Here is a 13,422-nt window from a genome sequence, read left to right as displayed (position 1 = left end):
TTCTTGTCCCTGATTGCGCACTGTGTCAATAGGCTCTGCTGCCAGAAACTTTTCAATCAAACTGAAGCTGTGCTAGAGGGACGCCCGGGCTGTTCTCCAGCTACTGGGCAAAGGGGGCCGCCCGGGGCTGCTTTTAGTCAGTGCCTTCCCCGAGGCATTAGTGCTCTGGTGTCCGAAAGACAAATGCCATGGAGACAGCAAAGCGGTCAGACACCATGCCAGAGCCAGCAGACAGACACTGATTAAACCACGCCTGATGTAACTTTTCCTCTTTCCTTCTAGAAACTACTGTTTTCCCTCGGAGGCTCTTTCCTTTATTACGCGGACCACTTTAAACTCTATAGCGGATTCTGTGCTAATCATATTAAAGTGCAGAAGGTTCTAGAGAGGGGTAAGTTGCTCATACCTTTTATAGCTGTACTTTTGAAATTGTAATTGTTAATAAAATACCACACGCAGCAACGAAGTTCCCGCGTGCTGCAACTAAAGACCCAGTGCAGCCAAATAAGTAAATATATATATTTTAAAAAGAGTAAATTTGTATTCGTCAAGTAGGGATAAGTGTAATTTTAATGGATTATGCTCCATTGTTGGCCTTGAAGTTGACAAACATGAAGTTTTCAGTTTATTTCAGTGTACTGGTGACAGTGAACGTGTGTACCAAACAGCAGAGATGTTGCTCTGCCACGTGTCACTTTGCTGTTAAATTGCATCTGGATTTCTTTTTTCACCAAATGCCTTGCTCTGAAAACTTTTAACCAACCGTATAAGCCGCTGGAGGGGGTAGAAAGCAATGTATGCCATTTTCTTTCTTTCTTTCTTTTTAAAATTAATTTATTTTTATTTTTGGCTGTGTTGGGTCTTCATTGCTGCACGCGGGCTGTCTAGTTGTGGCGAGCGGGGGCTTCTCTTGTTGCGGAGGATGGGCTTCAGTAGGTGTGGCTTGCGGGCTCCAGACGTGCAGACTCAGTGGTTGTGGCGCACAGGCTTAGTTGCTCCGCGGCATGTGGGATCTTCCCGGACCAGGGCTCGAACCCGTGTGCTCTGTATTGGCACGCGGATTCTTAACCACTGCGCCACCAGGGAGTTCCCTTCTTTCCTTCCTGTTAACCTTCTTCTTAAGCCCGAGGATCCACTGCAGAAAACCACCACCAAACAGCAACCACCAAACTCACAAGAAGTGTGTTAACTAAAATTAAAGCCCCTTTGGTGAACTGGGCGCTTGTCGCAGGCCACGTTCTGTCACTGAAGTACCTTCCGTCTCTCCACATTGTTATCGTCTTATTTTATTTTATTGACTTTAATTGAACATTTTTATTTTTCTGAAATCCAAGTGGACCTGGGTGACCCACCTGCATTGCTCGTCCCCTTCATGTCAACAGCAAACATTACTCTGTGGAGCTGGCGAGATGCCTGAGCTTTGGCCGCCGACTTGCAGCGGGTCAGCTTGGGTGCAGGTGGCCAACACGTTGATCTGCCTGGGCTTTCAGTGACGGGCCGGCCAGTCAGCCCGTCCTGGGAAGCGCAGTCAGAGATTTGATGTTAGCAGTGACCTTCTCCAGGTGTAGGAGTGTTGGAGGGAGTTTTTGTGCCACAGTCACCGTCACTGTTGTCATCAACCCAGTGTTTAAGCTACTCCTATAATAACCTGTTGACAGAAATAATCAATAAACAGTCTATAATAGGAATAGAAAAGAGTTTTATTTGAGCCAGACTGAGGAGTACTGCCCAGAAGACAGCTTCTCTGATTCCTCTGAGGATCTGCTCTGGAGAAGCAGGGCTGTCAGCACAGTTTCATGTCTTGTCAGAAGAAAGAACATCAAACAAGTCAGGGATACATTCCTTCCAGATTTCAGGAAAACCAGATCAGCACGTACACAGCCAGTCAGTATGGCCTTGGCACCTGGGAAGGAAGTCTTATCATGGAATGAGGACCAGCATTGGCGTCCCAGGAAGGGAGGCATTTCATCTTTAATTTTAACATGGACATTCTTTACTTCTGGTCAATGCACCCTTTTCTTTAATAATTAAAGCAGATGTACAGTGTATGTTTGAAAGGCCACGAACAGGCTGTTTTTTACATTAAAGTTAACTCGTGTATAGGCCAGAATGACTTCCCCAGACCTCAATATGTGAACATTTCCTTTACCACACCCTAAACTAGCAATGCTCAACTGAGGTTTTGTTATTACCAAAGGCTTCTTTCAGTCATCACACACCTCTTTAGGTATGAGATTAGAATTCTCGGATTTGTCTCTTTCAGAAGATATTTTTCTATCCCATTCTTTGGAATTCTCATTTCTGGGGCAGAGATGAGAGGCGGCCTTTAAGCTCAAGGTCATGAGCAGCAGTAATTCAACCTGCACGGAGAACATCAAACAAATACAGGTCCCCAGGGGTTGCTCCTGTTCTGCATGGGTCCTACAGTGGAAGGCGTCTTATGAAAATATATGCAATCCTATTTAAGGTCACCTGAACCGTCTCCAGGGAAGCTCGCCAGGCTACCTGCGTTTTCTCCAGTGTACCTGGAAGTAGGATCTGAACCTACTGAAGCTTAAACTGTTACAAATTCCCAGGATAAAAAGTGACTTCCCCAGGACTTGAATGCCTTCTTCACAGTTAGGGTTGGCCTCGTGTAGTTCACTCCCGTTATGATTTGCCCCGTGAATCAGGGCTGTCTTGCGTGACGACGGCGAGTGCTGGAGGGGATTCTGCATTGGAACTTTTTTAGTTGTGTCAGCAGGGAAGTAGGAGCCAAGCTACGTTCCAAGCCCTTTCTGTCTGTCATCAAACGCTCCTTGATGGCATTGCCATAAAGAATCCGGAGTTTGCTCTTCCGTGTTTCTTTTTCAGAAGTGGGGAATGGCCTCTCTGTACTGTCGTGGAGGGAGCGTAGGCTTCGTCCAGACACCGACAGTGTTTAGCCAGGTCCACTGATGCAGTTCTGCCATTTGGTTTAAATCCTAGAACAGGCTTAAGTTGAAAAAGGGAAGTCTTGGAGTGCTTCAGGCCAACAAGACAGAGCCCAATCTGTCTCCTCTAGTTCTTTAAACCAGAAAGAACTAGTTTCCTCCCATGAACACCTTCTTATCGACAGTGTAGTAAATTAAAAGCATACCAGTGGTTTGCTCAGTTCCTTCTTTGCCACGAAGATGAAGGATCATCTCCCCATCCACTTTGTGTAGTAGCCACATTCAGAATGGTACTGCATCTCCTACAAGTTCCATTTTACCTTTGTACAAAACCCCAAATAAAGATTTGTTTTCATCCAAATGGGCTGAATTCCAACAGCTGGTCAACCAGCGCCAGCAGGTGGGATCCAGAGCAGCAGCTGGGTGCCCACTGGCACCCTCGTAACTGAAAGCACTCGGCTTCGTGCGCGTGCCTTCGTGACACGGAACAGAGAGGTGGTTTTCACTGCCCAGAGGGGTCTGAATCTGGTGGAAGGTTTAGATTGCTTGGAACTGTAGAGATGGAGGCTGCAGTGCTTATCAACTTATTTTTAAAGGAAAAAAAAGCTTGCTTTGCAGATAGCCCTCAAGTGTATAGAATAAGCAGCAATTTGTGCTATAGGTCCGTGGAAAAAAATACTGGTTTTGTTCTGTGAATCTTTTGGGGGGTATGGCATAGGGTTTGGATACACTGCCTTGTGGCTTTATGAATCGTTTGAAACTCACTTTTCCGGCACCTGTACCAGTCTCTCTCATGGGTATGCATGTGAACGTGCCTTTAAAGTCAGACACTCCTGCATCTTGACTCCATGTTCCTCTTTGGTGTGTGGCTGGGACTCTTCTGGCAGCCTGGTAAGCCCCCTTAAGCTCTCATGGGATTCATCACAGAGCGGCGGTGCTGAATCCACCCTGACAGCCGGGCAGTGACCCACGGGTGCATCTGGGTTTTTCTTGAAGGATGTCATTAGGAGGACTGTAGAAGTGGATCATCTGTAGTTCCATTAAAACCTAAATGAAGCAGAATTTAATTCATCCTCCTGTGCTCTTCTAAGGGTCTTTTAATGCATCTGCTTGTAGCTAAAACTGATAAAGCCTTCAAGGCTTTTCTGGACGCCCGGAACCCCACCAAGCAGCACTCCTCCACTCTGGAGTCTTACCTCATCAAGCCCGTTCAGAGGGTGCTCAAGTACCCACTGCTGCTCAAGGAGCTCGTGTCCCTGACAGACCACGAGAGCGAAGAGCATTACCACCTGACAGGTAAGAAGCGAGGGGCCCAGGCCGCGATGTGACGGCTGCCGCCCCCCAGGCCCACGAGCTCCCCTCTTCCCTGCTTGCTTTCACATTCTGGCATTTGTCAGTACTGTGATTGTTAGCCTTAGGTACCATTTTAGTATGTGAAAATAGCTAGGTAATATGGCCATCCCTGTAAGGTGGGCAAAGTATTTTGGCAAAAATTATCTCACTGGAATAGCCTCTGGAAGGGTGTTTCCATTTTTCAGAGAAGATAATTTAAGCTCAGTGAGTTGAAATAAACTACTTCAGGTTACGTGGTTCACAAACAAACAGTGCTGCCAGGACCAAAACCCCGGCCTGTTTTCCTACAACTTTGAAGTTGTGTGTGGTTTGCTGCCCAAGTGCGGCTGATCAGATATGTTGTGTGAGGCTCCACCCTGTGGACGGCTCTGAGCAGAGCCTGACTCTGAAACCAACACCCGAGGACCCGGGAAGCTTTTTACGGCTGACGCGGAGGTGTCTTCTTTTGTAACCTCAGAAATTATTGGCCTAAGATACAAATTTGTCAGGTACACAAAGCCCCTCACTTTGATAGTAAACAGAGTATCCGTTAAAGAGCTGCTGTTTGGATCGCAGAGAAAGAGTGATGTGTTCTCCACGTGTCAAAGCTAGGAGGTCCAGTTACGGTACCTGTAATAAAGCATGTGGAGAGGGAAACAAACTTATTAATAAATATTAGTATTACTGAATAGCAAACACCAAGAAGAGTGTAAATGAAACTAGCTGCTTTTCTGTGACAAGCATACTTCTGTATCGTAAGTAATGAGGATATTTTTTTTGTATGAAAATTAAAGCTTATACATAAATGATACAAATTATGATTAGCATTCAAATACTGTGGGAATAGTTCACTTTGCATTAAGATGATCTTTAAAAGGGGTCTGTTAAAAAGTTTTCTTCCCAACGTCCCTCCAGACTGAATTAAAATACCAAATCAGAAGAACAAAGTATGAAAAATAGTGAATTTGGAGGTGACTTGAAATTTTCTTTTTGCCTTGGATGAAATCATTTTGTCCCTCACATGCCCACGCATGAATGCAAACAATTGCTCTGGCAACTGGGCATTTACAGAGGCTCTTGCAACTTCTTGTTAAGAAAAATTGTCATTGATCACTATTCCAGTAAGTGGTCCAGGAGGAGAGGCAAAGTTCAAAAGCAGGTATCCTGTGGCCAGTCAGCCTCGGATTTTAATTCTGGCTCCACTCCTTACGTCTGTCTTTGGAAGTCTGGCAAAAAACGGAACCCCGCTGCACCTGAGTTTTCTCATCTGTAAAATGGGATTGATAACAGGTCCTACAGTCATCGAGTTATTGTGGGGATTAAATGAGATGCTTCACATAAATCGCCTCATAGAACATGCCAAATAGGAAGTGCTCAATAAACAGCTTATTATTAGTGATACTTTTTACTCGTACTCTGCCTCATTTCAAAAAGAATTTGAGGTGGAAGAGAACTCTGCTGCTCTTCATTATTGTAACTAGGTTACCGTGGGCTGCCTGCATCATACTCAAATGCTGCTGCTCTTAGTGAGAACGGGTCTCAGATTCTGGCTTGAATCTTGAACCTTTTCATTACTGCTGTTGGGCAGGATTTCAAACAAACCAAAATTGTAAATATGATTGCGTATTTTGCAGAAGCCCTGAAGGCAATGGAGACAGTAGCAAGCCACATCAACGAGATGCAGAAGATACACGAGGATTACGGGACGGTGTTCGACCAGCTGGTGGCAGAGCAGAGCGGAACAGAGAAGGAGGTCAGTCGGACTTCCGGATTCTGAGAGGCTGAATGCCTGTGACCCCCGGGTCTGGAGGTCACCTGTTAGGGATTTCGTGCAGGAGAAAATGCCTAAAATTTTCTTTTTGATCTTAATGCTTATAACAGGCCTCACCACTTAGGTATAAATGTAACATAAAATTGATTACATGGGTTTAAAAATATAACCTTATGTCCTGTTAATATCATATTAAAAAAAAGAAGAAATATCACTGAGCTCGTATCTGTACCTCTTCCTCCTTTCCTGTGGAGTGTGAGGTTAAGACAGATCCCAGAGGCTAGAACATAAATGGAGCGCTGGGGCTGGTGGGGGTAGGATGGATAAAGGCAGTGGCAGTCAGCATGCGGAGAGAATTAAGAGCTTTTCTCTTGGGCTTCCCTGGTGGCGCAGTGGTTGAGAGTCGGCCTGCTTATGCAGGGGACACAGGTTCGTGCCCCGGTCCGGGAAGATCCCGCCTGCTGATGCAGGGGACACGGGTTCGTGCCCCAGTCCGGGAAGATCCCATATGCCGTGGAGTGGCTGGGCACGTGAGCCGTGGCCGCTGAGCCTGCACGTCCGGAGCCTGTGCTCCGCAACGGGAGAGGCCTGCAAACCGCAAAAAAAAAAAAAAAAGAGCTTTTCTTTGTTTTTTTCTTTTCTAACCTCAAATATCGGTGCTACCTCCTTACTTACAAAAGTAGTTTAAGTGGAACGTCACAATTTCTCTATTTTTCTTCTCTGACTGGATTACTAAATTTAGAATTTTGAGTTTTAAAAAGCCTACATATAAGAAGTAATATAATTTAAATAGAAAAAGACAAGAACAGAAAACAGCTGTAGTTTTTTTTTTTTATTACAATCAGTTTCAACGTTGGTACCTCTGCAGGCCTAGTGTGCTTTTGGGATTAGAGGTGGTGAGTGTACTAGGTCTTGGATGAAATGTTAACAAAGGCACTTGGGATGAACCTTGACACTGGGGTGGAAGGAATGCCATCCCACAGGGCAGGAGGCGTGTCTCACCCACAAACAATGTGTGCATTGGAGCAAAATGCCTTCACGTTTATGTTATTTTTCAAACAGTTTGATGCTTAGCTCATATTTTCAAAATCGCCACTATTTAAGGCCCCATGTTTACAGGAACCATAAAAATCAAAGTGAACGTACTTCTGTGACCATATATGTGTGATCCCTCTCTCATATGAGACAGCCTCCCCCCAGGGTTTCCACGTCTTCTTGATCTCCTGTTTTTGCCATTTAGGTCACAGAACTTTCAATGGGGGAACTTCTGATGCACTCTACAGTGTCCTGGTTGAATCCATTTCTGTCTCTAGGAAAAGCCAGAAAGGACCTCGAGCTCACAGTATTCGGTCAGTACTCCATTCAAAAGAATGTAAACTTAAAAGAGGCTGTCAAGAATGAAGAACCTGCTAAACCCAGCTAACTCGTGATTTCCAGAAGGACTTAGAATCATTGCTCTAATGGCTTTGACTTAACATGGACAGCTTCCAACTCTTTAGAACTCTTGCCCTACATACTCATCTCCTCCCTTCTGCTTGGCTTAGTGGATCTCACCACGTGTTACGGGAACACATCTCCCCGAGGCTATTTTGAAACCTGCTATCTTAGTAGTTTGCTGCACTTCAGAATGTCTTAATTCTCCCGGACAGCTGGGAGAGTGGGTATAGACCGTGCATGCTCACTGAGACGAACACACATGTCCTCAGCGTTCAATAAAACAAAACAGGAATTCAGAAAACAAAATGCCAGGATCTCCTTCAGATAATGGCTCTTAAATTAGCAGGTACCTCTGCATAATTCAAATATGAACAGAAGGAAGTACCACTTATTCACTCATGTCAGCATCATGGGATCTTGTAGAGCTTTGTTCTATTAAAATATTCAGCTACAGTTCAACCTTGGGAAAGTGTGTATTAAATAATGAAAGTCGTTTCTTTTTTCCTTTCTTTAGTTTTTAAGAGAGCCGTCATATTGGTTTATAAAGAAAACTGCAAACTGAAAAAGAAATTGGTAAGACATGAATTAATTTTAATTAAAGCTATCTTTTCATGCCTGTTACCTTCCTATTGTTGAACTGGGAAGCCTGCTAAGGATTAAGGCCTCACTGAGTGATGCGACTTATTCCGGAGGTAACTAACTAAATCAGATACTCAAGGTGTTTCTTATCCTCCCCACCAAAGACGTCTGTTTTAAAAGAAGATGTAGACAAATACCCATGCTGGGCCCTACAGAGAAAACCAGCTTTTCTATCCCTAAAAATGGTCCACGTTTTCTCCATACACCTGAGTCTGTGTAATTTTGGGTTTTTTTTTTTTTAGAGGTAACATGGGGTCATGGAAAGCTTGCTTGTCATTTTTGCTTAAAGATCTAGAACTTTCTGCTTCCCAAAACATGACTCTGCCCTGTCCCCAATCCCTGAGAGCACACCTGACCTGATTCCCTTTTGCATCCTGAGCCCCACACGGTGGCAGGTCTGCACCAGGGTGAGCTCACAGCTTCTGTCGTGCGCGCACATGCCCGCAGGAGCGAGCTTGCTTTAACACTGTTCTTGGTGGGCTCTCACGCTGCAGCCGTCGAACTCCCGGCCGGCACACAACTCTGCTGACCTGGATCCGTTTAAGTTTCGCTGGTTGATCCCCATATCCGCGCTTCAAGTCAGACTGGGGAATACAGCAGGTAATTGTTGTGTGTCGTACAAGTGCCAGAAAAAACATTTTAAGGGAATTTTTAAACTGTGGAATGAAAAAGTAGCAAAGAACCTGGGAATAATTTTTGGTATTTTATCTTATAGGCAAGGAAAATGAGGACAAGAGAGATTGGAGAAAGTAAATGCCAGTGGATGGCTTTTCTTTGCCAAATACCTCTCTCTATTGCTTCCTTATTTTCACTGTCGATGGTTTTCAACATTTTTCTAATATCCTAATATTTCTATTTTAATAACTTTAGGGATAATATCTATCTCTAAAATTTGTTAAAGAAACAAAGGTCCACAAATTTAAATTTTTACAAATTTTGATACACCAGAAAATTTCTTAAGATTAAGCTTTATTACAGGTGATATAAAAAAAAATTTCCACTGTGGAAAATGTTCAGAGATCCTTTCAGAATAACCCTGTCCTGGTGACAGTACCTCTGGTTAAGCAAAGGACCAACAGGCTGAGGCCCGCAGTGACGGCTGGGCCCCTGTTCAGTTTTCGTTGGAAGGGCTCATGTTTCCTGGACCATGACTGAGTTTGGGGCTGGCCTCCTTTACCTCAAGAGCCTGAGCACATCCTACCGTTCCTTCTAAGGAACGGGGTTGAAAAATGGGATCCATTTAACCTCTTTCCCAGAGATGGAATCCAGGGTAGGGCGAAAGCACCGAGACGGATGGGAAACCTTAGCAGGAAGTGTACAAAGTAACTACAACGTATTTAACTTCTTGTAACTATTTGTGAAAGTCATACATAGGAGGAGCCACACCAGAAAATGATGAGAGTCAGGATGGGGAATATTTTAAAAAGTTACTAAAATTGTGGTTTTTAAGCTTCACAAGTGTCCTTTACCACAGCATCTTTGGCAAATTTGCGGCCCCTTGTTTCTTTTTACACAGGGACAGAAAATAATTCCTTATGGGAGCTGATCCACACCAAGTCAGAAATAGAAGGACGGCCAGAAACCATCTTTCAGTTGTGCTGCAGGTATTACTGACTTCCAGAAATTAAAGCCAACGGGCATAAGACAGAATTATGTTCTCTTAAAAGTGGGTTTATTTTTAGTGCCCTCCTAAATGTTGATGACTTCAGGATCACACCCACCCTCTCCAAACTGGCAACTGCGGCTCTAGGAGAATACACATTGATTAAATATACATCCAAATCTTAGTGCTTGAAGGAAGTTCAAAAGCGATCAATTCTCGCTCCTTTTGTAAATGACGAGAGACCGAGGCACACAGAGGCTGGGTGACTCGCTGTCAGTCTGTGCTGAGAGCAGTCACGTGCCACGGGAGGGCCAGGAGGCGTGGAACGGAAGCAGGACGAGACAGCAGACACTACAACATGTCTTCTCTTTCCCCGCCAGTGACAACGAAAGCAAAACCAACATTGTCAAGGTGATTCGATCTATTCTGAGGGAGAACTTCAGGCGTCACATAAAGTGTGAATTACCTCTGGAGAAAACATGTAAAGATCGCCTGGTACCCCTCAAGAACCGCGTTCCTGTCTCAGCCAAATTAGGTAAGAACTCTGCTAGCCTTGGGTTTATTCAGGAAAACATGACGAGCTCCTCTGCAAGGATGTATGCTTTCAGGAGAGAGCAGCAGGTCATCGCTTTGTAACTCATCAGCAGTAGCTTCGTAAGCTCTACACCACACACCCGATATACAGGGTGACATGAGAATGTAGCAGCAATTTTATTTCCTTTTAAGAAGCCTAAACATGCTCGGTCCCAGACCTCCTTTTATAAAACATAAGCACCCCCAATCCAAATCCTTCGTCTTTCACCTGCTGACACAGTCTGCACTTACCGTCTTCTGTCTTTCTTCCACTGAGATGTACAGGAGTCAAGGGACTTTGTTGTGCTCATTGCCGCATTCCCGGTGCTCACAACAGTGCAAGGCCTCTAGAAGGTCAACACTCAGTGAATTAAGGTCAAGAAACCTAATGCTCGCTAATACTCATTCTTAATAAGCCCACAGGTAAACATTCCAAATCATGCTGTTCTTCAACTTTCTGCCCGTTTTCAAAATGTCAGCTTAAATTTTTAGAACCTTCTTTCTATGTTAACTATTTTGTTAATATCACTGATCTAGTTTTTAGTCTTACAAAGTGTATCTCTTCTTTTTGGTCACAGTTTGACCTCCTCAAATTTACCATATATTTTTTCCTCTACTGGCAAAATAAGCTACAGCCATTAAAAATACACTGTTGTCTGCAGAAACACAACTGAGCTCCCCCTTTCCCTTCTACCCAAGAGAAAGGAATTATACGCACACACACACACACACGATTCAATATTCATGTTAAATCTCAAAGTTGGCTAAAAATTCCGGCAGAGACAGTTCTCATGAGAGAGAAAAAGCATTTTTGTACTTTTAATTGAGCAAGGGAAATGAACCGGTGAGAAGGTGGGCAGAGAAATATGGTGGTGTAATCTTAGTTCTCAAACTACAAAGTACTTTAGTGAAAGAAAGGAACCTAGATTTTATTAGCAACTGAGTTTTAAATTTATTCATTAGCAAGAGCTAATTTATTCATTAGCTGTAAAACTAACTTTTAAATTTATTCATTGGTAATAAGAAGCCTAGCCCTTATGATAGTTTATAGCTTATTGTTCTCAGTAATAAGCTCTGGTAATTGGTCCTCTAAAAAATGCCAAATTCCAACTTAAAATTTCAAATAAACATAAATAAAAAATGTCCGTATTTGCAGTATCTACATTTTTTTTAGTCCCAGGATTGAAGTGAGGTGATGGAATTCTAATTAAGATGTTAAATCTGATAACCCACAAGGCAGAAATGAACAAATGAACAAACACACTGTGGAATCGGTTCCTCTACCATAAGGGAAAATGTGCTTTTCTCACTGCAGCTTCATCCAGGTCCTTAAAAGTCCTTAAGAATTCCTCCAGCAGCGAGTGGCCCGGGGAGCCGGGCAAGGGCAGCTCGCTGGACTCGGATGAGGGCAGCCTGAGCAGTGGCACCCAGAGCAGCGGCTGCCCCCCGGCCGGGAGCAGACAGGACGCCCAGAAACACCCCCACGAGGGCCTGGCCGACTTCTCCGACAGTCTCATCAAAGAGAGTGACATTCTGAGCGACGACGACGAGGACGACCACCAGGCTGGGAAGCAGGGCAGCCCTACCACAGACATCGAGATCCAGTTCCAGAGACTGAGGATCTCGGAGGACCCGGACGCCCGGCCGGCTCAGCAGCCGCCCGGCAAGGACGGGCAGCCCAAGCTGGTCCGGGGGCACTTCTGCGCCATCAAACGCAAAGCCAACAGCACCAAGAGGGACAGGGGAACTCTGCTGAAGGCGCAGATGCGTCACCAGTCCCTGGACAGTCAATCGGAAAATGCCAACCTTGATCTCAGCTCCGTTCTCGAGCGAGAATTCAGCGTCCAGAGCTTAACGTCGGTTGTCAACGAGGAGTGTTTTTATGAAACAGAGAGCCATGGAAAGGCATAATACAGGTCAATCCAGATATGGGTTAAGTTGCTGGTTTCACTTTTAAACTGGGGGTAAAATGGAAATTGCAGAAAAACTATTCATTATTGGGTTTTGTGCAGTATACATTTTTCCCACAAAATAGTTGTAAAGATTTAAGTTATTTTAATTTATTGTGGATCAGAAAACTAGATTAAACTGGTCAGAATCTGTAAATTACTTAGTTTGTATCCCTTTTGAGCAGGTATCAAAATGACTTAGAAACCTTAAAATGAAACTGCGTTCTAATTAATTTATGTGGAAAAGGGTGGGGAAGTTGTGATGAATAGCTTTTGAAAGATCATTTTTTCCAATCCTCTGGGCATTTTCTTTGAGCTCTTAGGTTCTGCTTTATTTAAAGCGTATTTAAATTATTCTCATGTGGGTTAGGGGTACAATGTGCAGGTATTTCATTTTTGTAAGGTTGTAATAGATGCTGTTTATACTAAACATGTCATATCTATGCAGTATATATATTAAAAGAAAGCTTGTACTGTACCTTACTTGACGATATTTATTCTCTTTACCAAGCTGTAAAAGGGGAATAAGTCACACCTGGGGAGCACACATAGGAGAAGTTCAACTCTGTGAACATCAACATCCAGTCGGCTGCCAGCCCCTGACGTAGCAGCTACAGTCTGTAACTCTCCTTGCCATCCCCTTTTGCTTGAGTTCTTCTCTGAAATTGTAAGCAAAGAGGTGTGGGTCTTCATCACACATTTTTCGGTATGCATCACAGAGGCTCTTAAAATGTAAGACAGAGAGCTGGGTGGGTCGAAGAGTAGGGTCCACATCGGCCAACTGTAACAGTTTCCCAGTGCTTTCTAATCGCTGGGCTTCAGGGAATAACATTCTGAAAGGAAGAGAAAAATGTGAGAATTCTACTTAAAATTCTGCCCATCATCATGCTTCCTTCTACCCTCATTTGAAACCGGCATGGTTCTGACAACTGACAACTTTGCAGAGGCTTTTCTTCCACCCCCTAGAGCCCTGCAGGACCCCGAGCCAGTGGAGGACTCTGCTTACGCCACCAGGCAACAGGTACGAACCACCACTGAAGGCACAGCTAATCGGACCTGCACGGTGTGTCCACATGAGAAAGGAGTTTCTAAAGCTCAATCAATACGTGTATCTTGAAGGTAAATTTTATCATATGCTCAGTTGCATTCTTAAAGAAACATAAGTTTGCTGTGCCTCACATTTTAATATAAAAATTGCATATTATT

General features: G+C 44.1%; 2 protein-coding genes across 3 annotated transcripts in view; one reads left to right on the top strand and one right to left on the bottom strand.

Moving 5' to 3' along the window:
* TIAM2 (TIAM Rac1 associated GEF 2) overlaps positions 1-12,694 on the top strand; it is a 232,152-nt gene extending 219,458 nt beyond the window's left edge. Inside the window, exons 20-28 of the mRNA XM_060167248.1 lie at positions 283-391; positions 4,029-4,208; positions 5,879-5,997; positions 7,256-7,364; positions 7,967-8,025; positions 8,586-8,691; positions 9,608-9,695; positions 10,075-10,229; positions 11,583-12,694. Coding sequence (XP_060023231.1) covers positions 283-391; positions 4,029-4,208; positions 5,879-5,997; positions 7,256-7,364; positions 7,967-8,025; positions 8,586-8,691; positions 9,608-9,695; positions 10,075-10,229; positions 11,583-12,178 — 1,521 coding nt within the window. The 3' untranslated portion in view covers positions 12,179-12,694. The remainder of the gene's footprint in view (positions 1-282; positions 392-4,028; positions 4,209-5,878; positions 5,998-7,255; positions 7,365-7,966; positions 8,026-8,585; positions 8,692-9,607; positions 9,696-10,074; positions 10,230-11,582) is intronic.
* Positions 10,540-13,422, bottom strand: part of TFB1M (transcription factor B1, mitochondrial) — a 60,042-nt gene continuing 57,159 nt past the window's right edge. Inside the window, exons 7-8 of one of the 2 annotated variants that reach the window (XM_060167265.1) lie at positions 12,696-13,049; positions 10,540-10,614 (exon numbers count right to left, since the gene is read on the bottom strand). In XM_060167265.1, coding sequence (XP_060023248.1) covers positions 12,791-13,049 — 259 coding nt within the window. In that variant the 3' untranslated portion in view covers positions 10,540-10,614; positions 12,696-12,790. Of the gene's footprint in view, positions 10,615-10,784; positions 12,226-12,695; positions 13,050-13,422 lie in introns of those variants that run through there. The other variant, XM_060167264.1, reaches the window with a different exon arrangement.

Source organism: Lagenorhynchus albirostris, chromosome 12 (genome assembly GCF_949774975.1).
Source record: "Lagenorhynchus albirostris chromosome 12, mLagAlb1.1, whole genome shotgun sequence".
NCBI classification, from domain to species: domain Eukaryota; kingdom Metazoa; phylum Chordata; class Mammalia; order Artiodactyla; family Delphinidae; genus Lagenorhynchus; species Lagenorhynchus albirostris.
Note: the sequence above shows the minus strand (reverse complement) of the source record. Positions and strands in the feature narration are given on the sequence as shown.